The 26,505-nt window shown below is 41.3% G+C and overlaps 1 protein-coding gene across 1 annotated transcript; it reads right to left on the bottom strand.

Annotated features, from left to right (window-relative positions):
* Positions 1-2,353: 2,353 nt before the first annotated feature.
* Positions 2,354-24,022, bottom strand: aldh1l2 (aldehyde dehydrogenase 1 family, member L2). The gene is made up of 23 exons (XM_034578455.1): positions 23,792-24,022; positions 20,838-20,982; positions 17,658-17,892; positions 15,643-15,808; positions 15,254-15,355; positions 13,147-13,236; positions 12,602-12,736; positions 12,399-12,524; positions 12,192-12,283; positions 10,944-11,091; positions 9,720-9,839; positions 9,489-9,616; positions 8,640-8,790; positions 8,476-8,546; positions 8,279-8,384; positions 7,992-8,079; positions 6,391-6,484; positions 6,198-6,297; positions 5,371-5,469; positions 5,072-5,237; positions 4,292-4,397; positions 4,003-4,202; positions 2,354-3,876 (listed from the first exon to the last, which is right to left on the bottom strand). Exons 1-23 carry the CDS (start codon positions 23,837-23,839, stop codon positions 3,821-3,823), a joined length of 2,772 nt encoding a protein of 923 aa, XP_034434346.1. The 5' UTR covers positions 23,840-24,022; the 3' UTR covers positions 2,354-3,820.
* Positions 24,023-26,505: the final 2,483 nt, after the last annotated feature.

Raw genomic sequence — 26,505 nt, 5'->3', positions numbered from 1 at the left:
AGCAGTGTCATTATAGAATGTTGTTGTATTTTTCATGTAACAGCAGCATCACACAGAAAATTCAAATTAAACTTTAACATTGTGTGACATCATTGCCTAAAAACTGACTGTTTATTGTTGGATAGTTTTTTTGTAAAGAGTGAGAAAGAAAACACTTGCCCCTGTAGCCCTTGCTACCTTCACGGACAATATGGGACAAGTAGAAACTTCCAATTAGTGATGCATAGAAACATCTAGATCTTTAGTGAATATAATATAGTGTTCCTCTGTCTGACGAATACAATGTCAAAAATATAGCTGATAATTCTTCCTTTTTTTGTTCATTTTGGTTTACAAAAAGTCAAATTTGACAAATGGAAGAAATGAATGTGTAAAGTTAAGGATGTGGAAACAGACAGCTGTAAGGACAAGGTGTAAACAAGTGGCAGAGATTAAATGAAAACCATCTGACCAGAGCTTAATGTAATGAGTGTTTTACCACCAAACAGATGTATTTAACTGTACATGCAGTTTTGCAAAATGGGTGATTGATTCGAGAAACATGTTTTGCCAGTTTACAGTGTTGTTTAGAGAATGGGGTTTTGTGTTTTGGCTATTCAGAGGAAATGTAGTTGACATCAGGGACCTGGATAAGGTATAGGGGGCCACTGTTTCAGAAAAAAGTTTAGAACTACTGATCTGGAGGTTTCAGAGCAAAGTTATGTAAGTAGCCTTGTTTTGCCAACAACATATCACAAATGCTCCAACTTTTTGCCTAAACAAGAAAGCTACAGTGCTCATAAGGTAAACCTGCTGGCAGACCTTAATCCTGACAGCTGAAACTGCTGGCAGAACCTCTATGGCCAGGAAATCCCACTTACAGGAGATTCAAGGTTACCAACTCACCGCCTACTCATCTGGGTTGGTCAGCTCATCAACTCTGATCTAAGTAGGCTAAGCACATTCACTCAAATTCTGGTATCGATGGCTGGATTTATGTTATTAATAGTGTTAAAATACTTTAAAATCTCTGAGCATTACAACCACACAACCCTACCTTGACATATTTTGTGTCAGAATTAGCGAATGACTACATTGCTCCTTTTTCCATTGTTAGATTGTTCAGTGTCATGGCAGTTATCCCTGTTAGTAGAAAGTAGTCAGTATACTGTCTTTGAATATGAGAACATATCTAGCCACAGCTTGAGATGAGACAGATCAATTTAATTGTGTCAATTGGCTCCAATAGGAGCTGGTGCTCCCTTTGACATGTGCATATCAAGTTCTGTCATAATGTACATGTTTTCCCACAACACACTGTAAACAAGGATCTCTCATAACAGCAAATACTGAGTAAGAACAGCAGTTCTGGAAAGAGCAGTGTCAATATAGAATGTTAGTATATTTTTCATGTAACAGCAGCATCACACAGAAAATTCAAATTTACCTTTATTTAACATTGTGTATCATCACCGGCTGAAAGTGGACTATTTATTGGGGATAAGAGTGAGAAAGAAAACACTTGCTCCTGTTGCCCTTGCTGCCTTCACGGACAAAATGTGACAAATAGAAAACTTCAAATTAGTGATGCATAGAAACATCTAGGTCTTGAGTGAATATAATTTAGTGCTATAACATATAGTGTTCCTCTGTCTGACAAATACAATGTCAAAAATATATAGATAGATAGTTCTTTTTCCTTTTTGCTTGTTAAAAAAATATTTACAAAACATCAAATTTGACAAATGGAAGAAATGAATGTGTAAAGTTAAGGATGTGGAAACAGACAGCTGCAAGGACACGGTGTAAACAAGTGGCAGAGATTAAATGCAAAACATCTGACCAGAGCTTAATGTAATGACAATTTCAGTGTTTTAACACCATACGGATTTGTCTGTATATGCATTTTTTTAATGATGTGGAAATTAGGTTTGCAGATCCAAATACCCCTGGGCCAAAGTTGAGATGAGAAATAAAGATTATTTATTACAGAACTTTGGAGAAGTTCTCACTTAAAAGGTTAAACTAAACTGTGGTCAAACCTACCAACAGGGTAGCAAATCACTCTAAAAAAGTGGTTCTCTTGTGAAGTCAGTTTGAACTCATTAAGACTTTGTTCAGTGAGTCATATCACAATGCCAAAAATCCCTTACATCATTCATACTGTGTAAGTGTTTGATTATATTGACTATGGAAATGGTTATTTGACGGTCACTTTAAAGACCTGACCTGAAAACCTTCCCTATGTCTGTTTTGCTGAGCTTCAGCATGCAAACTCCTACCCTCACTACAGTGAAGCAGAGTAGAGAACTGAACCCAGGTGTTAAACGGGTCCCACTGCTAAATTATACAAGACCAGTTAGCTCCGATGTTATCAGCTTATAAGCTGGAAAATTTATTAAAACACATTTCCTATTCGTCATTGCTGCATATAAATTATACGTGTTATGTGAGAAGATATTTTTCGATGATGTGTTACTCTCAATCCAGAGGGTACACTGTCTCCCATACACTGCAGTACTGTGCAACATACACACAGGGAGAGATTGCACCTTTACAAAGCGTGGTTATACTTCATTGGAGTTGTCGATGCTCGTTGCTATAAGCGCAACAAGTCTTTTGCATGTGAGGACGATAACAAAATCGGAAAATATCCATATATAGTCCATCACACAGAGGGAGATAGAGGGACGGGCAAATTTTTTTTTCTGCCAAACTCATAGCTCGACTGTTATATATGCTAGCAGCCTGGACGTCACACATGCAGTTGACTAATTTATACAAACATGGGTAAATGATTAAAAGTAGTGTTCAGAGTGGGCCAGATTTAGTGATTTATGGGCTTCAGTCAAACTACCACGGTAAAAATACGGGAAGTTGGGGAGATCAATTTTACAAATATATCTTAAAAAACAAACAGAACTGATAAGAGTCCTGTTACAGATACAGTAAGAGTAGCAGAACCATAAAATGTGACAAGTTCTCCAGCATGTCAGGGTTGATGTGTGGTCACAGGTGTAGAATCTGCTGTTCAACCTGGTTTTGAATTTACTCTTAGCTCAAAGTCCACTTACTGGCTCTTTAACAAACGTTTGGTCACATTTAACAATGAACTAATGATGGAGTTCAAAGCTTTGAAAACAAACAAGCTAGTAAGTCAACTAGGAGCCAAGATGATTTGTTTTAACAGTCAACAGTGTTGGATCATGGATTCAGCTTTAGCTTGAGCCTTGCTTTCCCACCGTGGAGAATCTTTTCTGTCCAAAGCACTGGTAGTTTTATGAAAGGTAGCTTCACCACTGAGTTCCTATTTGGTTTATTTTCTATGGTTATGTAGCTTGCCACTGAAGTCCTGTGTGAGCATGACGACATTCATGGTCAGACCAGTCTATCTATGATCCATGTTTGTTTCTAAGAAGTTACAAAAGTACTCCAAAGAGTAAAAGAAGAGATTTTTCAAATTCTATAAAGAACTAGCTAGTGATTGAAAATAGATTTCAGGTGGAAATGTGCGAGTGTGTTTTGAAGTGAAACACACTAAATGTTGACGGTATAGTCAGAGGCTCCTCAGCTCTGAGACGTCCAGCTCAGGCTTTTATGGTTTTTATGTGGATATATCCTGGCATGTCCATCATCCATTATGTGAATTTCACACAGACAGCTGAGGACAGACAGTCACATTGTCCAAACTGTCCATGCACTCCTCTCACTCGCACAGTACACCCTCACACACACACACACAATGTCCACAAGCAATACTGAATGACGCTGGATGTCTAAGTGAAGCAGACAGATGAGTCCCTTCCTCCCCAGAGGCGAGTCAGAGTTCTCTGGGAGAAGCTTAATACTCCACAGTTATTGCTTTGGTCTTGAGGTATTCCAAGAGAGCGTCTTCTCCTGTGGACAAGACAGAGCACAAACATTTATCAGTCAGAGTTTACTAGTTGAATGACTCAGGCTTCACATAGTTTCAAAGAGCAGTGGACAGCAGAACCAGCAGACGACCCGACCCCCATGTCTCACCGAGGTCTTTGCCGAAGCCGGACTGCTTGAAGCCTCCAAAAGGTGAAGCCACATCGGTCTTGTTGTAGGTGTTGACGAATACTGTTCCAGCGTCCAGCCGCTCGCTCACGTACATGGCCTTGTTGATATCGCGGGTGAACACGCCGGACGCCAGGCCATACTCTGTGTCGTTGGCTCTCTGCAGCACGCCATCCACGTCGCTGTGATTTGGACGAAGAGGACAGAGAATGCAGTTGGTGAGCGAAATTGTACAACAGCACCACAGCAAGATGCTCTGTTCTTGACTTACCCATCTTTGAATTTGGACACCACCATGACGGGGCCAAAGGACTCCTCTTTGGCCAAGAACATGTGGTCCTCCACGTCAGTGAACAATGTGGGCTCCATGAAAAAACCTGAGGGGAAAATATTTATAAAAATGATTAACTGATGCTAACTGAAGATCGGAAGAGGAGCCAGAGTAGCTTCTCTGTTTCTCACATCTCAAGACTGGGACGCAGCAGCTAACAGAAAAACTCTGCTGAGACTCAGAGAAAGGAAACTGTGGGTCCAGATATTAGAGAATACTGCCGTTCTAAAATTTGGCTTTTAAAAATTGTCTAATATTTCAGCACTAAACAATAACATGTTCATTAATAACAACATATATTATTTTTGAATGGAGTGACTACCAGTGCAGTTAAGGTATTTTTCAGTCTTGCATTATAGGTTATATGTAGCGTTTTTATGTTGCTAGGCTAGTGAGTGTGCTAGTCTATCTATACTGAGTCATTTAGGGTTAATCAGCCTTCAGTGTGCAGTGTGCTTGTATTTATATTTGTACGACAGGTCGGGCCGGCTGCCCTTGCTCCTCTCGTCTCTACACCACGAGCGTAATGTATGTGTAATATATTGCTCGGTTAGTCACCATCAGTTGTACACTATTTTCCATGATTCATTAAGGGAAACAATGAGTGCAGTATATAGGGAATGAAAACATTTCACTAAACATTCAGACACCACCATATAGTGATAAGTGAGTGATTTTGGACACAGCCAATGACTCCCAGAGGCTCTGTATTCGTCCCACCTGGTCTGTCCACCTGTCTGCCTCCGTACACCAGCGTGGCCCCCTCCTTCACTCCAATGTCGCAGTACTCCAGCAGCTTGTCCAGGTGGGCCTTGTGATTCTGTGGGCCGTGGTCCGTAGAGCGATCCAGAGGGTCTCCAATCTTCATCTTCTTGATCTCCTCCACCTTCGGGGGAAGAGAAACAACTAGCATCGTTTCTTCAGCTCAAACTGACACTATGTATCATGGTAAATGAATCTGCAAGTGTTGGAGTGTGTGTGCGCTCCATTATTCCCAGAGGAGGTGGTTTCTCACTCACCACTCGGCTGATGTACTCATCGTGTATGGACTCCTCCACAAACAGACGTCCAGCGGCAATGCAGTTCTCACCTTTGTTGAAATACACAGAGCTCATTCCCTGAGGAGCCACACACACACACACACACACACACACACACACACACACACACACACACACACACACACACACACACACACACACACACACACACACACACACACACACACACACACACACACACACACACACACACACACACACAGAGAGAGAGTTAACTGCATGGTACTTGCTCCACACTATTCATGTAACTAGATGTGGATGTGTCACTTGTTTAGGATAAACCTGTGTTTGATCCCTGACTGGAACCAACAGCCTGATGATCTTAGGATCTTAGCTCCATCCATTTCAGTTTTTAAAAACAAGATTGAAAACTTTGTGTATTCACATTTGCCCTTAAAGCCGTTGTCAGACATGACCTGCGGAGGAGAATTGGGTCCAGACTTTCTCCGCAGTTGGCCTTTCACACATGAACAACATAGTGGGAGAGTCTCTGCTCAGACGCGTTCACAACAGAAACAAACCCACTGCAGGATTCGGGTGAGGGGTGGTGCAGCAGCAGACAGAGGCAGAATGTAACTTCCATCTCTGAAGCGCACATTTCTAAAAAACTCCTCAAAACCCACCTGTTTAAAAAGGCTTTAAACCACTGGTTTATTTATTGTCCCAGCAGGCACTTCTACTATTACTTACTGTCCTTGTTTTTTTTTAACTCTGTAAAGTGGCCTTAAGTACCAAAAGGCGCAAGTTAGTATGGATACTTCTCTTTGACAGCAGAGCTCTCTCACCATGCGAACAGCCTTGTCCATGTCACAGTCACTGAAGATGATGAGAGGCGACTTCCCTCCCAGCTCCAGTGAAACCTTCTTCAGATTACTGAGAGCACAGCTGCAGCAAGAGATCACAGAGAGAGAGAGAGAGCATGAAGAATCATGGAACACTCACCTCAGCTCATAAAGCATTGAGTTAGTTAGGTTGTACCTCTTCATGATCTGTTTGCCAATAGGTGTGGAGCCGGTGAAGCCCAGCTTGCGGATGTCTGGGTGATCGGACAGACGCTGTCCCACCATGCCACCTGGACGAAAGCAGGGGATTAGGAGGGGTGTATTAGGAAGATGGGTCAGAAGTATGAAAGCACTTCTTCTGTTTCTACCAACCTATGATGTATGTTTATACAGTCAACATATAAATGTCACAGAAAGGAAACATCAACCAAACTGTCTCTCGTTGCTTCCTGACTCAGTCAGAGACTCTCAGTTCTGAGCCCACTGTCTCCTACAGAAGATGTTAATCTTTACAATAACCTCATAAACATATATTTTCTTAGAAAAAAAAAAAAAAGGCTTCAGATGTTTCCACTGTTCTTTGTTACGCCATTTTTACACATGAACTCTGGAGAATGTCCACAGAATTGGGTCCACAATTTTTCCAGTGTACATTTCACACTTGAACAACACAGCAGGAGATTCTCTGCTCAGACTTGAACACACAAACCTCCAGTGTGTTCAGGTGAGGGGTGGTGCAGGTTGCAGAGGCAGGAAGTAACGTATTAATTCTGCTGCAGGGATCATGTGTTTTTTGGTTTACAGCACATTGACACCAGTGTCGGCTCTTATTACCAAAAGCTATCTTGACATCTTCGTCTGTGCCTTCTACATGTACGGTCCTTTTTTTTCATCCCGAGATATTTGTATTCTTTTTATTTATTTCATCTTTGCCTCTGTCTCGTGTTAGGAACGAGATTAACATGCCCAACATGCCCAAATTCTGAGGAGGATCTCCTGCTGTTTTCTTACATGGGTTCATTCGGACATTCTCCGTTTTCTACTAGGGCACTGATAGAAGAAAATCCAGAGGAAGTCCAGAGCCTCTTACTTGGACATTTGCATTCTCACATACAGCCCCTTTGGAGAATGTCAGAAGATTATCTGGAGTTCAGTGCATGTCTGAAAGCAGCTTTAGGAACTGGAGAGAATCGTGGGTTTAATGGGGGACTATTTTCAGCGGCAAATTTATCCATATTTGGTGTTGTAGTCTATGGGGGAGCGAGACTGAGTGTGTGCGTGTTCATGGTGATGAAGGAACATGTCACCCAGTGCAACAGTGAAAGTCCCTGATGTGTTTTTAACAGTTGTGTGGAAACAATGGAGCTCTTTGTCTCAGAGGAGTCAGATACACGAGGCTGTGGATACACACACACAGTACATGTTACTGAGACGTTCACTGTTGGTTTGATCTGCACATGGAACTTATTATTCTTCAAATTGTGCATTTAGAATGCTACATAAGAGAAGATTATTCCATTCCAGACATAAAGGTCAACACAGTGACTTTTTTACATCTTTGTGCCCAACTGACTGATGAAGATGAAGGGAAATCTTTTCTTTACTGACAGCAGTCATTACAGACGTCTACCCTGTATGTAGACTTTCCTTCTTTTCTAAGAACAAGCATCAATGCTGGAAACCACTCATCTACAGTGGGATCAGTCACATTTACTTAACATCTTATGGTCTCTCTGATGTTTCTTTGACCTAATGACATCAAGGACAACAAAACGAATGGTAATGCATTTGTGCTACCTGAGCCTGGCAAAATGTTGATGACTCCTTTAGGAATTCCAGCTTTCACTGACAGCTCAGCAAACTTCAGTGCTGTCAGTGGAGTGACCTGAAAATAATAGAAGATATAAGAACCCTCGGAATTAAACTAGACATAAGTTGAGGAGGCAGGTCGTGTGTGACATTCACTAAATGTATCATTTCCACAGTGACACTTTTCCATCTATATGCATATATGGATTCTGAACTGTGTTTTATATGTGTGGGGGGGGGGGTATTTATGTTGTGTGTTTATATGGTGTACTCACCTGTGCTGGTTTAAGCACGAGTGTGTTTCCAGCTGCGAGGCAGGCTGCACTCTTCCACGCCAACATCATCAGAGGGTAGTTCCATGGGATGATAATGGCACACACACTGTCACAGAAGAAACACAGACAGTTCTGCTTTCAGTATAACTTCCTGCATATAAATAAATGAATACCGATTTATAGATAGGTGGGTTTACCCAAGAGGTTCTTTCCTGGTGAAGGTCAGATTGCGGTTGGGCCTGGCCTGGTTGATGGGGATCGTCTTGCCCTGAAACGAACAAGAGTCTCTTTGTCTCATCATTGAGGATTGTAATACCTTCAAATTGTGCAAACGCGGAAAATCTGTTGAACGTTAACCTACCTGGATCTTGTCACACCAGCCGGCAAAGTAGCGGAAGGTCTGGATGGACATGCCGACATGGGTCTTGAGGGCCAGTGTGTACACAGCCCCTGAGTCGATGGACTCGATGGTGGCCAGCTCCTCCTGGTGTTCCTCCATCAAGTCTGCAAGCCTTGAGGGAGGAGGTCAGAGGCCACAGGTTGTAATGTTACACTGTGAGCTGCAACTTGAGTAGGTTAATCATCTGTTATCAGCTGCTGTTTGCTGGGTTGGATGTACAGGTAATTAACGCCAGGTCACTGGGATACTGAAGGAAACTTAAAAACATGAGGATCCCACCAGATTTTACACTTGGTGAAAAGTGGCGCCAAGCTGGAAGCAGGAAGCTTTGAGTTTAAATTTGTTTTAAATTTCTGTGCATTTATATCTGACGCTGTTATATTTCAGAGAAGAAGTAGCTAAAGTTCCCTAAGTGCCTCCATCAGCAGCCAAACTACAGTAGCTACTGCCATGAAGCTATACATTTTTCCTCGGCCAGTATCTTGGACAAGATACTGAACCCCATAGAAAAGTACTGCCCATAGATGTATGAATTTGTGTGTGAATGGCAATAAACTGTACTGTAAAGCGCTTTGAGTGGTCATCAAGACTAGAAACACACTATATGAATACAGACCATTCACCATTTATCTTACTCCCCTCATTTGAAAACCTCCATTACACATGTAATATTGTATTTTCCACATGTAAAATTAATTTGTGACCTAATAATGCACCACAAAACCGTTTCAATCCTTTTTTAAATAAATGATGGCATGAAGTTCTTGAGAGTCTAAGTCTTACTGCTGTCCTCTAGGTGGAGCTACTTACTTGAATAGCAGACTTCCTCTATCTCTAGGGTTCATCCTGCCCCAAGGTCCGTTATCAAACGCTTCTTTCGCTGCCAGCACTGCCCGGTCCACATCCCCCACTGAGGCATAAGACACTTTACAGATCACCTGGGTGAAGGACATGATGGTCACATATAGTCCCTATGTGCATCAGACTGTTCATCAGAAGCATCTTGATGTGTGTATGCATGTTTTAACTGAGCTCACTCACAGATCCGTCCGTAGGATTGATGGTATTGTAGGACTTCCCGTTTTCTGCATCTTCAAACTTGCCGTTGATAAAGCACTGGTGCGGCATTTTCACTGTCATGTTGTTCACGTCTTTGGTTTCCTGGGTACAATGCAGAATACGAATAGAATATGTGTCACTTACAATGTAGATGATCTCTCTATTATTGTTATCTATTATTGGCCCTTCTCCTAATTGTCTAACAACAAATGTTTTGTTACTCTTGGTGAGCACACTTCATACCCTCCCTTGAACATTTTGGGGTTCAACAGGGCTACAATGTGGGACCAATTCTTCTTTCCTTTATATATGCTCCTACCAGGTGAGATAATTCATAGGTGTGGCCTTAACTACAATTCTGATGCTGATAATACAGAAATAAATGTCCCAATAAAACCCCACAAGCTTGTACGTCTGCTAACTTCCTTCAGTTAAATCCAGATAAAAGTGAGATACTTATCAGATCCTGACAATGTGCATATAGAATTAAAATCATCTAGAATCAACACCAAGTCTTCTGTCAGGAATCTGGTGTATTATTTGATTCAAATCTCCATTTTAAGATTCAAGTCAGTACTTTAGTCCAGTCTAATCCTGCTTCCATTATTTAAGCCATCATAAATGCTTTCATTTCTTGTTTAGATAACTGTAATATAACTGGCATTTCCAGGAAACTATACCTCAATTAGTTCGAACTGCAAGCAGCTAGACTCCTATAAAAGGAGATCGTGTGACTTTCCTCTTATTGTCTCTACATTGGCAACCAGTTTGTCACAGAATCCATGATAGGATCTATGACTTTTAAAGCACTTCGTGGCCCCACACTTTCTGAATTACTTTCCTCTTATCAACTCACATCTAAGTCTGAGGTCCTCAACAGGAACATGTTTTCCAGTATTATCAAAGCACTTTAATGCACAAGTCGCATTCACCCATTCACTTCCATACCCAGCGATTTCTTTGATCACACCATTCATACACGTCGGCACAGCAATGCAGGGTTTAGTATCTTGCCCAAGGAGATTTTAGAATCAAATTACAACCCACTCTATTTCCTGAACAACAGCCGCCAGGGGACAGAGGTGTCACCTACCTTATCAACTCAGACTTAGTTCTTCTTCTTCTTATTATTATTATGAGTGACTGAGAGGGAGTGTGGGATGTGAAGGGAATACTGCCACAACAACAAGTGGGGCTCAGACTCACATAGTCGATAATCAGTTCTTCCTCCTGGTCCTCTCCTCTCAGCTTGCGGACGAACATCTGGATGAAGTCCTTGAAGGTAGAGGCCATGTACACATCCTCGTTCTGCAGCTGCACACCAGAACATTTCTGCTTCACCTCCTCCACCAGCCTGGACAGAAACACACCAACACTTCACCAAAGGCTTAAAGCAACACAGTTAGTCCTCTAGGATTACAGGGCTTTTAAGGTTTATAATTCCATATTTCAGCCCAAATATCCCTTGTTTTCAGGGGTTGATTGTCAACACGCAAGCTACTTTTTTCTAAGCTCCTGGCAACCTCAGCTGTTTGGTTAATTCAATAAAGTTTCAACTACTCAGTATCAGTCAAGAGAAACGGGGACCTTATAAGAAGTTGAAACATTTGGCACAAATAGTCACTTGGACTCAAGGATCAACTGACTATAATTTGGTCGATATGTGATGGACACAACCATAAGGCGCTGATCCTAGTTAATACTAGAATGATTTTGTTGTGTGTTGTCAGCTCAACGGTCTCTCAGATACTGCTGTGTGGCTGCCACACACCTACATGTTGCAGTGTTTTCATGGACAAATATTATTCAAGATTTTAATATAAGTAATAAACGTTAAAATATGATTATAATTATTATATCAAGGATATTATACAGGTTTTGTGGTTCCACTCTAATGTCATGGGCTTTTGGTTGGATTTCAAAAGTCAGATATCTATGGTACTGAATGTACTGAACCATCATTTCTGGTGACATACAGTGGGAAATGGCTGCCTTGTAGCTCCAATAACTTCAAGCAAAACAAATCAAAATGTCAAGGATTACTCTAATTTAGACAGCATGGTGATAGGGGATACAGAAGAATACAGATCACAAAAATACAAAAATGGTCATAAAAATGTTAGATAGATACACTGTTTATAAAATAATATATAATAATAATAATAATAATAATAATACATTATATTTGTGTAGCGCTTTTAAAGGAACTCAGACACTTGGGGTTAAAAAGAGAGACAGGTCAGTGCAGTCTCTGATGTGTTGGAGGAGATAATCTTGCGACTTGAAGCCTCAAGTGAGACTTCAGTTCACTTGACACTTGAAAATAGAAACTTTAGACTTGCATTAAAATATATGACTTCATTTTATGTGCAATGTAGGGATTTGTTGTCATCTGTTCTAAAATGAACAGGTCAATTATTTATGTCCAATCACTGTACTGTCTGCCTCCCTCACCTGACCACATCCATGGAGGCAGCTCCACACTTGAAGAAGTCTGTGGTGTCCTCGATGGCTGAGACGTTGCTGAGGATACCCTTCCAGATGTTCTGTGGTTTAAAAGATACATTTTACACAGTATCCAAACCTGCTTTAGTTACTAAAACAGAGAGATGTTACAGTCAAAGTCCAACTCTAGGTTAGAGATTCTCATGGTTTACTTGCCTTGATCTCCTCTGCCATCTTCCTCTCATCATCAGTCAGCTCCACACTGGCACTGTCTCCAGAAGAGAAGTATTTGGATGCGTGGATCATCTTCCCATCTTCAAACTGCAGGCTCCTTACCAGGAGCTGAGGTCCAAACACAGAGTTGATATAGTGCAGCAACAAGACAAGAGGAGACAGTGAGAAACGGCAAAAATACTCACAGCTTTCCCATCAGTTCCATGTAGGACAAGCCCGTTCTTGGTGACCAGGCCAGGCTGAGATGCTCCATCGATCTCCAGGGGCTGACCAGCTGGTACCGCCCCCCCTAACATAGACGAGCCATACAGGGTCACAGACTGAGGAAGAACACAGTCAGATATTTTATATGGATGCATTGAGACTTCTTTACTTTTATTATTGTGCAGTCAATGAATGCCAAACTAGCTTTTATCTTAGATTTACTTCTTAAGAGACTTATAAGATGTTCTATGCTCCGTTTTAAGATCTTAAAATATCACTTCTATGGAAAATAATGGATACTTTATTTATAAATGACAGTAGAAAATTATTTATTGATAACAGACAGAGAATCAGCAACACAAATTTAAGAAGCCAGAACAATTTAATGCCAAAACTGTGAACAATTTGAGCAAAGTGAGTACTGTAGTTCCAGGAGCTGAATGTCAGCTGTAAATCTGTCAGTTCAACTTTGCAATAGACACTTAAGTGTCCTTTTTTCTTTGCTTGTGAGTTCCAGGAAACACACCTGACCACCAATGAGAGTCCAGGCACCAGGGACTTTGTCATGTCCGCGGATCCAGTTGTGGATGGCCTCAGCTGGCTGGGCCAGATTGACCTGTGAGACAAGAAGAAGACAGAGTCAACATGTTAACATGTTCAGACCAGTTCAACTTAATTTCTGGGAATGAGAGGGAAGCCCAACAGCTGGCTGCCACGAGCTGAGTAACACGTGGAGTAAAAATAGAACATTGAGACACACAGCCAGTGACAAACCTGAGAGCAGCTGAAATCAGCACCACCGCAATCACTCTACTTGTAAGATTAACGCCCGTCACTTGCTCACTTGATACATATTTGGCTCTGGGCAACATGTTGAGCTAACAGATAATCCCCATGCTGCTGACTGAATGAAAGTGGTGTGCTCCTGGGCAGCTGTTTATTTTTTTCACTTATTTAAGAAATAAATATGAAAATTTGAAAAAATTTGAAAAGACATGAGATTTACAGTAATACATCAGGGGGGACAAGATGAAGGCAAATGCTGTTACTGACACTGGTGAAATGAACACTACAGACTGAGAATCAATCTCCAGTATAACATAGTTACTGAGTTAATAGACATTAAATCACAAATCATTATTTGTAGGTTTTATAATTCTACCTACTAATTCCATAAACTGTTAGTCTGTCTGTATGTGGAACACATATATCACTAACTCCTTCATCTTATCAGTTTCGCACTTGACATGTGTATTCTTAGTGGCCCCGGCAAGTGCAGTGTCAAATTTGGTACGATTTGGATACGACGCATGTTCAAAATTCAATATCACCAAGTTGAACATGTCCTCCTCCACATACTTGGGTTAACTACAGCAGTGGTCAACAACTGGATTAAACTGCTTAAGAAAGTTGCCGCCAGGTCATTCTGATAATTTGATTATTTTCATTTCACCATATCAAACTGACACAGACTTCACGTGTCTCCCTGGTGCTGATCTCCTTGCATGGCAACAACATTCATAGAATCATTTGCTTTTTTTTGGCAATTTGTCTTCAAAGTAAAAGCACAACATTAATCTTGTTAAAGTCCAACTTGAACACAATTTTTTTCATAAAGTTTAACTAAATTTACTTTATTACTGTTCATGATTATGAAACAGTCATTGCACATATACCAGTTAGGATGAACACAACGTTTTCCAACTTCACCCTGTTTATAGAAAGCTCTGCACACAATGTCCAGCATACAATCAATGAAAAGTAACAGTATATTGTAGAACTGTTTGAGGAGGACTCGCTAATGACTAAGACTAATTTTGAAGTAGCTCTGCAGCATTACCACAGGCCAGCCAAGCAAACAGGCCCTTCTAAACCGCCATCTTTAGAATCTGTGCTGCACTAGTTAACATAAAAGCAAACAGCTGTCTTCTAGTATGTACAGTATAGAAAGACTCTCTCTGCTGGGATGTTTCTGTGTTCTTTGTGTTGGTAGAATTAAAAATCCTCCTTACATTCAGTCCATTGTTCAGCTCACAGTACCATACTGTCACTCTGCTAACTCAATACAGGCTCACTTGGTTCCTAGAGTCTATAAGAGTAGAATGGGAGGTAGAGCCTTCAGCTACCAGGCTCCTCTCCTGTGGAACCAGCTCCCACTCTGGGTTAGGGAGGCCAACAGGTTAAACTTAAAACATTCCTTTTTGATAAAGCTTAAAGTTAGGGCTGGATCAGGTGAGTCCTGCTGTCGGCCGAGGCAGCCGGGGGAACTCCCATTATAAACCCATGATAAACTGAACACTGTTTGAAACAACCATCTGGAGATGTGCAGATGAAGAACCAAGGAAGATCAACTGCTGACATTATTATGAATTATTACTATTATTATATATTATTATTACAACTATGATAGTACATCTATCATTACAATTTCATCTCTGTCAGACTTTTTCTTTCAGTGAAAAAGTGTAACAAAAAGAACATAGAAAATAGACTTAATTGGCATATATACAGCAATAATTGTCTTGCAGATTGTCTTGTGAGCAAACAGTCAAATTAGCCTGGAGCCTATGAGAGGCTTATACAAGGATCCACAACATATTCCTATCATGATACAGTAGAATGAGACCTCTCACCTTGGAATTGGACTTCTTCTGAATGCCTTCGTAGCTGGCTCCTTCCTCTGTCTGGGGAACTCGAGTGGCCTTTCCATCAGCGATGAGCTGAACGGACTCCACCTAGAGCAGAGAATGGCATCTCTGTCAGCGGTGCAACAGCTGGTTGTGAAGCACAAACTGTGGACTTTGTGAAAATATATGACTTGGATTTTAGCAGAATAGGCCGAGTCTGGGAACTGGCCATTATGGTCAGGAATATGGACTAATAACTTGTCTTAACAGGTCACGGATGATTAATGGATTTATGGATTTGAAGTACAGTTGTTCTTCATTAATATAACTCCTGATTACAATTCTTAGATAATACAAAGGACATGTTGACCCAATATCAAATTCCAGGTGGTTACCATTGCCTTGATGCCATCTGGGTAGAGGAAACGGTTGTATAGTGTGTCCACGGTGTCATTGGGCTCGACTGCACACTCCTTCTGCAGCAGGATAGGTCCAGTGTCCAATCCATCGTCGGCCCAGAACACAGTGAAACCAGCTTTCTTATCGCCTTGGATCAGGGTCCTGGTGACAGACACACACACACACACACTCAGCCATAACATACTATTTTTAGAGCAGACAGGGATGTAGAGTTGGCCATAAACCTGACCAAATGGAGCAGAAGCAGATACGGAAGCGATAAGAGGTGAAAATCAACCTGTTGATAGACTGTGAGAAAAACAAGCTGCCTACCATAGGTGCTCATTAGGTAACTGGATAATTTCACATAATTATGTGAAAGCCCATGGCCAGCCATTGTAGGAAATATACATTTAACTGAAATCATATTGTAGATGGTCCCAATATTGTTTGAAGATATCTCCATTGTTACATTGTGATTAGCAAGAGAAAGTTCACATTGGTCCAACTACAGTTGTGGGTATCGTCACTATTTCCATGTTACAAGTCAAATTGATCTCAGCAGATGTTGTAGGAACATCCCACAACTTAAAAGAACATATTGCATCTAAAAGAAGAGTTGGAGAGTTAGACAAGTGGGTCGATATTACTCTCACTTCTGTCCACAAGAATTGAAGCTGTTAGACCATTTGTTCAGTTTGGCATTAAGACTTTCTCAGAGCTAAACTAACTGGTTCTTCCTATAATCAATGCTGAGATAACTGCCTTCTCTCACCAGTTTAACAGGGTGTGTTCTTAATTTCTCATCCAACTCTGGGAAGGACAAAAATAATAAGGTAAATAGGAACTATTCCTTCAGGCAATGTTGTATTTTTTAGTCTCTTACACTAATGTCCTAACAGCCTGGTTTACTCTGGGAGTAACTTCTAGAGAGGTGGCAGGGCTTCACATCCTTTAAAGGAAAAAAAACAGTTAAAGCTGTGTTTTCACAGCCGCCAACAAATGGAAGCTGTTTTTTTCAGAGAGATATTAAGGGTGGAGAACAGACGCAAGCACCAGGGGCTGATAAGAAAACCGACTTAACAAGGAGGTCAAACAGAGTTGGTTTAAACCTCCTGCCAGACAGACTGCAGCGAACCCTCCTCCTCTGCTCTGACCTGGCAAACAGGGCCGTAAACTATACAAATGACGTTTATCTTTAGTAGATGCCATTGACAAAAGGACAAAAAACAGGATAAACGTAACAGCAGCCACATTCGACAGTTACACAATAATGGCAAATGATGAATTGCCGTGAAGAAGAATCACATTTACTACCTAATGCCACTGACAAACTGAGTAATATTGATCTAAGGTTTACTGACATGAGCCCACGTTATCCACCACAGATTACGGGTCAGACCAGACCAAGCCAGACTGTGGCAGCCAAAACCCAGAGTTAGAGGCAACCGGTTTGATCAACCTTTTACTTGCAGTGTTTCATGGCTTTTTTCTTATTGTCTGTGTTTTATTTTAGTCACATTTTAATATAAAATTTCCATGTCATTGTTTTCTTTATTGTTTTTCTCCTGTCTTAAACAGAGGAGGACTGAAACAGCTAAAATTTTAAATAAAGACATAAATAAATGACCCATGGATACATAAATGAACTACAGTTTGGTGATCAAAACAGCGATTGAAGTATTCATGTGTATTTGTTGTTGTATTTTCTACATTTCTTCATTTATTTGTGTTATTACTGTGTCTATATTAATGTTTCCTTCATCAGGACCTGCCCAATGTAATGTGAGATGTCAGAAGCTCTCATCTGACATCACTCTAGCATCAAAGACAGTTTATCTGTCATCTCCACATCTTCCCCTCTTCTCCCAACCTCATCAACACACAAAACCCAAGATGTACCTTTTAAACAGTAATGACAGCAGAGAAGTTGCAGGTTAACAGTTTAATGCTAGAATAGCATGGCCGTAAAGTGATCCCATCCCTAGCTGCCACTTCCCCTTTCTCTCACCAGTTGATGGCCGAGGCTCCTCTGTGCAGGGGCAGGATGGAGGGGTGGTAGATGATGGAGCCGTGCTTGGGATTGTCGATGATGTTCATGGGAATAAATTGGGAGCAGAAGGGCATGACGTTGAGCTCGGCGCCCACCGCCTTGTAGGCCTCCACCACCTCTGGGATGGGTTTCCCCTTGACTCGCCACCGTGGGAACTTGAACACCGGCGTCCCGTCTTTTTCTGCCGCCACCGCTATCAGAGACAAGGAGAGTTTCTATTTTATAAAGAAGGCTGCAGGGTGATGACCTCTCACTTCATTCCCTTCCTCTATCACAGGGATATTAAGTCTTAAACTAAAATCATTACCAACCATATTTGACCTTAATGCTGACAGGTTTTTTTAAGAATATATAATCATGTTTTGATGTGAACAGTTAAGGTCTGACAAAAACAGGGAGGAGGGAGAGATTTGAAATTAAATGAAATCAATCAGAAGTGCTCTCTTATCAGAGCTGCGTTCTTGGATAGAGAAGTATGTGCTGGACAGGCAACTGTGTTAATGATTGGCCAGTTAACATACCTAGTGACGCCTGTGTAGCTGTTAACTTCAACACATGCCCACATCATTGTCAGTTACCTGACCGACAAAGTATCACAGCATCTTAGAGTTTAAAGCGTCCCCCTCCGGCTGATCCAATCCAGCACCAACCCACCTTAACACATGCACTGAATAAACTCTCAACTGACTAAGTTTCTGTCCAATGACAAACAACAAATGAAATGTCGTGTTTAGTGAAATGTCATCGTACTTAGTGCAGTGTCATCATGTTTGGGGAGATGTCGTGTTTAGTGAAATGTCTAATTCAGTATAACCCCTTAAAATCACCATGGTAACCCTGAGTGCAGTTAAAAAGGGTACTTCAGATCCGGGGATGAGACACTTCTCTGATGTTTTTGATATTTATCTAACACTTGACTGACAAGTCCTGCTACATTCTGTTTCCACACCAACAACATTTCAATAGCCTTCACTTTTTCTTTTTTTTAGTTAGCAGATATTTGGTAAACTACGTAAGTGCAGTGTGTACTTAAATCTACAATCCATCTTCACTGAATGAGAATATACTGCACATACCATCATGCTAGAGAAAAAAAACTAGAGCCCTCTGCACTCTCACATTACAGAGTCTTGTATTTACCCTCTCCCCTGGTTGTTAAAGTACTAAAATGCAAAAAATCTATCTATAATAATCTAAAATCAAGTGGACCCATCAGAGAAATGTTGAAGACTGGAAGGAAAGGAGAAATATGATTGCTGGCTGCACACTCAGGAGACTGAAAGCTGCTGCTGATGCTTCCTGCAAAGATTGCATCATACCAATGTGTGCAGTCCCAACTTTGCACTTCAGAGCTGTGTCTCCAGGCCACATGGGGCCTCTCCCTGCACAATGAATCCACTTTCCCACAGCTGACACACAATAAAGGCCTGTCAAGTCAACACATATCTACCTCAGCACAGGCCTGTGATGAAACCGCATGAGGATAGAGGATAGAGGATCATCAAGGTCCATCACGTCTGACAGCTTTTGTACAAAACTAGTGAAAGACTAATTCATTGGTCAACTGACTAATTGGGCCCATATCTAAAAAGAAATCTGTAACATATATATGCTTGTAAAAGAGACTACTTAATCAAAGAAAGAATTAACATTTTCTTTTTCAAAATATGTTTGTGCTCAAGTAAATTGACATCAGCATTAAATAAATGTTCATTTTAATTCGGCAATTCCAATAATTTTTTTAACAAATGCAAAACTGACAACATCATCAGTGAAGTCAGTGAAGACGACAAAAACCAATACAAATTTATAAGCAGACCAGCAAATAGGATTTAGGCGAAAGTATTGAGTATTCATATTCAGTGAGTATTAATATGGATATTAAAGCCAATTTAAAGAGTATCTATTTGATTTATATTTAGAATAAGTCATTCATGTATTTAATTGTTAATTACAAGAAAAACAAAGAACGATTATATGTCTGCATGTGGATCGGGATCGTGGTGGCAGCTGATAGTGGATGATTACAACTAGATTGCTTAGATATAAGATGTCCCCACTCACATATACTACCATTATTGGCAAAACCTCTATCTTTACAACTCTCTTTGCTGCTCCCTTCATCACTCAGACATTTTCTCTTATATAAATACTTAAAACATTGATACATGTCTCATGTTGGACATTGTCTTTTCTCATTAATGTTGTAAATATTATTGTTTTGTTGACTATTGCACTTCTGTACGTCCTGGGAGACAGACCCCTCACATTTGGCTCTCTCTGAGGTTTCTAGGTTTTAGAAACGGGCTATACAAATACAATTTGATTGATTGATAGATTTGATTCGTATACCACGTTTTGTTCTTTTGTTTTAAAGTTCTATATGGACAATACTGAAGCACATCTCAACTACATGTTCTGATGTACATTTTCAGGAAATATACAGAGCCTCCACAACAAAGAACACCAACTTGCAAAGTTTGATTAAACATTAGTAGTCTGCATCTGAAAATTGGAATAACTGAGCTGTCGACTAGTTCAACCCACACAAGCTTTTTTTAAAGGAACATCTTGTTCCAAATAGGACCTTCAGGGTCATGGTTCAAAAATAGAAAGACTGTGAGCTTAATTCATTGATTTGATGTGAGCAGTTTGGAGAATACCAAGTTTAATTTTGATCAGAAGCGACATGATCAACTGTAAGACAACAAATCTGTCCCCACATTTAAAGCTTGTTTGGTACCAAATACACTGTAATAGTACAGTGTATTTGGACACATTTTGTCTGGAATAAAATACCAATTTTTACCAAAGGTTCTTATAAGAGACAGTCTATGATCTGACTCATTTGGAAATAATGTTACTCCAAACACTGTTTCTCTAACATCTTTTGTTGCCTAGTTAGTTAATCAGAGGGCTTTAGGGATTTAAAGAATCAGTTTCATGTATGAACTCAGACAGTGGTTTATTCTGGCTGTGAGATGCCAACAAACAGAGACCAGATAACCGATCAGCAAAAAAAAAGCGAAATAAAGGAGCAGGAAGACAGTAAAAGTGCATGCAGTCTAGTGATGCACAGAACAGGGAGACAACCAAAGCACTAACAGGTAATCACAGAGGTAATGAGAGTTTACTCACCTAAGGGATCAGCCTTGCCATCCTTGTCAGGCACAGTGAAGACACCCACCACTCTGTGACCCTGCTTCCTCAGGTTGCTGTACACCTCCTGGCCGAACAGGCTCTGGCCAATTATAGCTAGTTTGAGCTTATTCTGGTAATAATGCTGTAACAAGAGAAAACAACACCTTAGTTCCTACTCATCTGCACTGGGGCTTCTTCACATGGGGTCCTTCTATACACAGAACTCTATTTCATCAGGAAAAGCTCTCATCCTTAGTGGTTTTCTGTGAATACAATCCAAAACAGGCCATGTAATAAAAAAAAATCAAATTTACGAATCAACAATCTCACTAAAATAGACTCAAGAAAATGACATGAAGAGAAATAGGTGCATTCATTACATAAAGCAAAAGGCACACTACTTCAAATGTTCTGAGGCACTTATAGACACAACAGTGTGAATTGACTTCAAATATTCTCTCTTTTCCAGCTTCAAACAGATGTTGGAAAACTTACTGTCCTAACCTCCATTTTTAAGAACATAGGACACAATTGTAGGTCTTCCATACTAGCTTAATAAGAAGTTGCCAATCTCCAGGGATCACCAGCAGATGCTAGCAACCACCAGGAGACATATCATCAGTTGTGGACCTAGTGTCATCGCATGTTTCAGCCTTTTGATCACAAGGCCCACCACAGCCAATCAGACCTGGGTGTGTGTCCCTAACATTTGGGGCCCAGTTGGGGTCTTTCCTCCTGATCCAGAGTGATTGTCTGCAGCGTTTTGCAGTCTGTGATGTTTCATTAATAGTCTGGCGCAGACCTTGTCCATGGTTTCCTAGCTCTTTGAGCAACCTGATGGTGAATGTTGCAATAAAACCCCTGCAGCCAACCTCCACTGGGCAGACTACTGCTTTCCAGCCTTGTTCCGCCGCATACCAGAGACCAAGACCAAGGATCCAAGCTGCTCCCAAACTGAGAGGAGAACTTTAGCGGGGAAACTACAAATGAAAGAGCATGGGCCAAATCATCACAACATAAAAATCCAAAAACAGGCCAGCGAAAAAAGTGAAGTGTTCATTCTTCTCCCGTAATCGGTACACCAGATATGCTTGGCTAGCTGGGTGCAGTCGTGTAAACGCTATATTTAGCTTCCCATGCTTACTTTTTAAAACGGTGGGAACTGATCCGACATGGACTGCTACAGGAGTAAAAAAAACATCAAACATTTATCTGAAAAGATTTGGAAGCATGAATGTACGTGGGCACACATGGAAAATTCGGTCAAGCTAGCCATGCTAATCAGAGTTGACATCGCTACGCACTTGGACGAAGGATTGGGGTGAGGAAACACAATGAAAAGATGGATAAAGACAGGAACATTATACGAAAGATAATTGACTGCGTTAAATTCTGTGGGGCCTTTGAAATGCCTTGCGCGGCCACGATGAGACTGGACCCTTAAACAGGGGTTTAGTAGTCCTGGTGCCTCGCTAGACAGCGTGCTGGAGGAGCAGCTGAGGACCGTTATCAAAGGCACCTCAAAACGAACTCTTGGACTGAATACTGTCAGTTTTTAAAAAGTACCAGGTCTGCTCTTCGGGTGGTGGAGGCAATCTGTGATGGTACATCCCCTGGCCTATACCCACCAGCATTTCCCAGTCTCAGACCTGCACTAACTGACCACTCCTGGTCAGTGGAGAACTCCCTGTCGGTCCCTGTTCCCCTTCTCAGACAATTGGTGTACTGGGAACTGCCTAAATAGCAGCAAACTATTTCACCACAAATTGTCTCCCATTGTAACATCTTCAGATCTCTTTTAATCCGACCAACAGTACAAGACTCAAAGTTATTAACCCTTCATGTGATTTTCAAAGATTAAAAAGCAGGGAACACCAGCCACACAGCAAACTGTTGGCATCTGCTTTCAGAAAGACTAAACTGACAGATCAGCTGACAAACTATATCTATATCTATCTATATATATATATATATATATATATATATATAAAAACTAAAAATAGGTTTTACTGCTCATTTTTAAATCTCTGAATGGAACTGCTACCAAATACAGACAAGTCAGTCCAGTGGTGTATGGTTATCCCTGGGAAACATCTGAGATTACTAAGGAGTGGTCTGCTAGTGGTACCCAGGGGATGAGCTAAACATGGAGAAACGGCTTTTAGTCAATATATGAAGCACAGCACTGGAACCAACTGCCTGATGGTCTGGGGAATGCTCCATCCACTGCAGTTTTTAAAACCAGTTTGGAAACTTTAGTTACAAGTGCCTTTAACTAAGCTATTTGACAAGATCGTACCATCATTGTATTTTTATTCTAGTTCCATTTGATCATTGTGCAACTTAGACGTGCTCTGGAAGTAAAACTGCCCTGCCTCCCAGCCTATGAGATAGGACTGAGGCACTGCTCACCCGCAGTGACAGGTTGAAATGCGTTTGAGTGCCGCAGCACATGTGAATGAAGCAGGTGTCGGGTTTCAGGTCCCGCAGATGAATGGTGCTGTCAAGGCGCACGAGGCGAACGTCTCCGGTCTACTCTGCAACCGTTTTGCAACGTGCCCCGCGATGCATTCAAAGACATGCATCCACAGCAGCTGCCTCCTGCAGGAGCCCTGTCTCCCGACGCCGGGGACGGCTGCTGCTGCTGCCGTGTGTGTCTGCGGTCCTGTGGGAGGATAAGCCGCCGACTGTCCACGGCGCGGAGCTGCTTTGCTGATGCAACTCCTCCCTCCGCTTGTACAGTACAGAGCAGGCAGAGGGGGGCTAACGTGGCACCCTGGCACTCACACGGGACTCCATCACGTTACACTCCCTGCAGACTCATGGAGACCAGGAGCTGGAGTGAGCCTCGGGGACCCGCACCGCGCCCCAGTGCCCGTGTCACCACCGGTATTTGTGTCAATGCAACACAACAGTGCTGCAGAAAGGGCGACACATGCAGCGGTACTCACCGACGACGTGGAGAACCTCCGTAAGGCTTGACTCGCTGTCCACAACATGATGGCGGTGTTTGTGTATAAAAAACAATTACGGATTAAAAAAACCTGTCCGGACGCTGCAGGGAATCTCACACACTCTGTCACACACAGTGTCACACACACACACCTGCCTCCAAGAGTCAGAGGCAGGGCAGCGGTCTGGGCTCGACACACACAGTCTGTCAGCGACAGGACACGTAACGTGCCGCTCACCCAGCGCTCCACACTGTGCGTGCGCGCTCACGCGGTGGTCGCCCCCCCTCTCCTTTGGCGCGCGGTCACACGTGGGAATTTATGTTATTTAATTTTTTTTTATTTTAAAAGAGGAACAGAACAAAAAAAGCGTGTACATGGGGTTACATACAATAACATACAGGAACCTACAAGCCAGGGGTGTTGTACAATATAAGATAAGATAATCCTGTATTAGTCCCAAAGCGGGGGAATTTGCAGTATTACAGCAGAAAGAGTAAAAGTAGTAAAATATAGGAAATATATAGTGAATTAAACTTATATATCCGGTGTTAAAACAGGAACAAATATTTGCAGTGTGAGAATATGTACAGTGAAAAAGATATACAAGATATATAAGATATTCACTGTTTTAGCAGCCTTTTTGTTGGATGATTTGAATTTAGGTTGACATATTGTTCAACCTCTTTCAGAAAAAAACAAAATCAAATTTATTACGAACAAAAAACCCACATGGGAATTTATACAAGTGTCAGGGCCGCAAGTAGCCAACAGAGTGTAGGAAGCAAACGTGTTTAAGGAACATTCCCAGAACATTGTTAAATTTAAAGACACTGAAGCAAACATTCAGCACACCTGAATTACTGCAACATGCCTGACTAGAAAATCTGTACACCGTCTTCGGACAGTAGGTTGGAAGACTACTTACAAGGCACTCAGTGGTCCGACTCCTCAGTATAATGCAAATCTTTTATCCCCATATGTCACTGCTCACACTTTGAGATCCTCTGCAAGGGGCGTTTTAACTGATCTAGATGTTTAGCTGAAGACTAGTGGGACAGAGCTTCTGAAATACGAGTTCTGAGGCTCTGGAACACCCTACAGCAGCAGGTGTATAGCTTCCTTTAAATCAAAGCTTCAAACGTACTTAAATTATCATGCCACATTCCCTGATTTCACCTAATTGCTACTTTGTAATGAGGGCTCATGCTTAATTTTCTGTCACACCTTTAGTGTTTGTATCCTTTTATTTGTTATTTTTTGACTGTGTTTAATTAGTTTTTATGTTACTTTTATGTATTTTTACTTGTGTTTTTCATTTGTGAAGCACTTTGTTAATATTTATAGATTAAGAATGTTAAATTTTATTTGTATAGCGCCAAATCGAAGGCGAGACCTTACTTAATTATAGACAAATTCAACCATTGATGGCACTTCATTTTGCAGTGCTAGAGATGGTCTGTATTGGGTCTGTATTTTTGCAAAGCTCTTTTCTAGTCTTGATGACCACTCAAAGCGCTTTACAGTACAGTTCACTGCCATCCAACATTCACGATTTTAATAAACTGAATAGTTTTTAAAAGGTGCAAAGTGTCTTTCTGCAACACAAGATTAATTTAGAGGTCAATTCATTCCGCCTTCAGTTCACTTGCATAAACTTGGCTCTTTGGCTCTGTAGGTTTCAGCTGCTAAACACCTGCCTGGACTCCCACACAGAATAAACTCTCCTCAAACACACATCTGGCACCATCCACACCTAACTGCCTTACACAGGCTCCAGGGGAGCAAAGGTTCAAACTTTGGCCTCACAACCTACAGGGAGGCAGAGCAGTGACGTATTCCCATTCATCCAGGTCTTCTGTGAGGGGGGAGTGTGCCTAGCCTTAGAACTGCACATGTTCCAACAAGGTGAATAGGTTAGACTGCACCCTGTTCACCTGATAACTTCCTGGTTAGTCTTATTGCCAGTACTCCATTCTATCAATGAGCTCGTCAATTCAACTATTTATCAGATCATAACTCCCCTGTGCTGCTGCAACACTGCATTGCTGATGTCACTCACTACTACAAATGAATGTGTGACTTGTATAACAGATGAGGGTGATTTGTATCAAATGTTAGATACCAAATCAAGGCCTGGTCCGCCACACATTTTCTATAGCTGTGAGCTTAAACAAGAAAAGACAGGAGACGTTAATCACTGACGAAAATCTAAATCTCCGGCCGAGTATGTCAAGGGTCTGATTAAGGCACTGAACCTCTAACTTCACCTGATGCTGAGTCATCAGTGTGTGAATGTGTGTGAATGAGATATGCATGTCCAGCCCTGAGTGGTCGATTATGTAAATGTGAATCCATTTACCAAATTAATGACAGTACATAAAAACCCAATACCTGCATTTCTTAAATTTTCCCTTGTGACTTTTCAATTCAATTCAGCTCATTTTTATTTGTGTAACACCAAATCATAACATACATTATCTCAAAGCACTTGAGAACCCAACAGTTCCCACAATGATTAAACACTTTTGCGACTGTGGGGAGAAAAAACTCCCTCATTAACTGGAAGAGACTCGATGTGGGCGGCCAACTTCCTGAGTAGGAACAGTAGCTTTGTCAGACTGGTTGTTATAATAAAATAACAGTGATTTTTATAGATGTAATGCTGTTATTAATGAGAGCAGTACTAGTTAACAATAATAATAATTGCTATG

This window comes from Hippoglossus hippoglossus, chromosome 23, assembly GCF_009819705.1.
Source record: "Hippoglossus hippoglossus isolate fHipHip1 chromosome 23, fHipHip1.pri, whole genome shotgun sequence".
Taxonomy (NCBI): Eukaryota; Metazoa; Chordata; class Actinopteri; order Pleuronectiformes; family Pleuronectidae; genus Hippoglossus; species Hippoglossus hippoglossus.
Note: the sequence above shows the minus strand (reverse complement) of the source record. Positions and strands in the feature narration are given on the sequence as shown.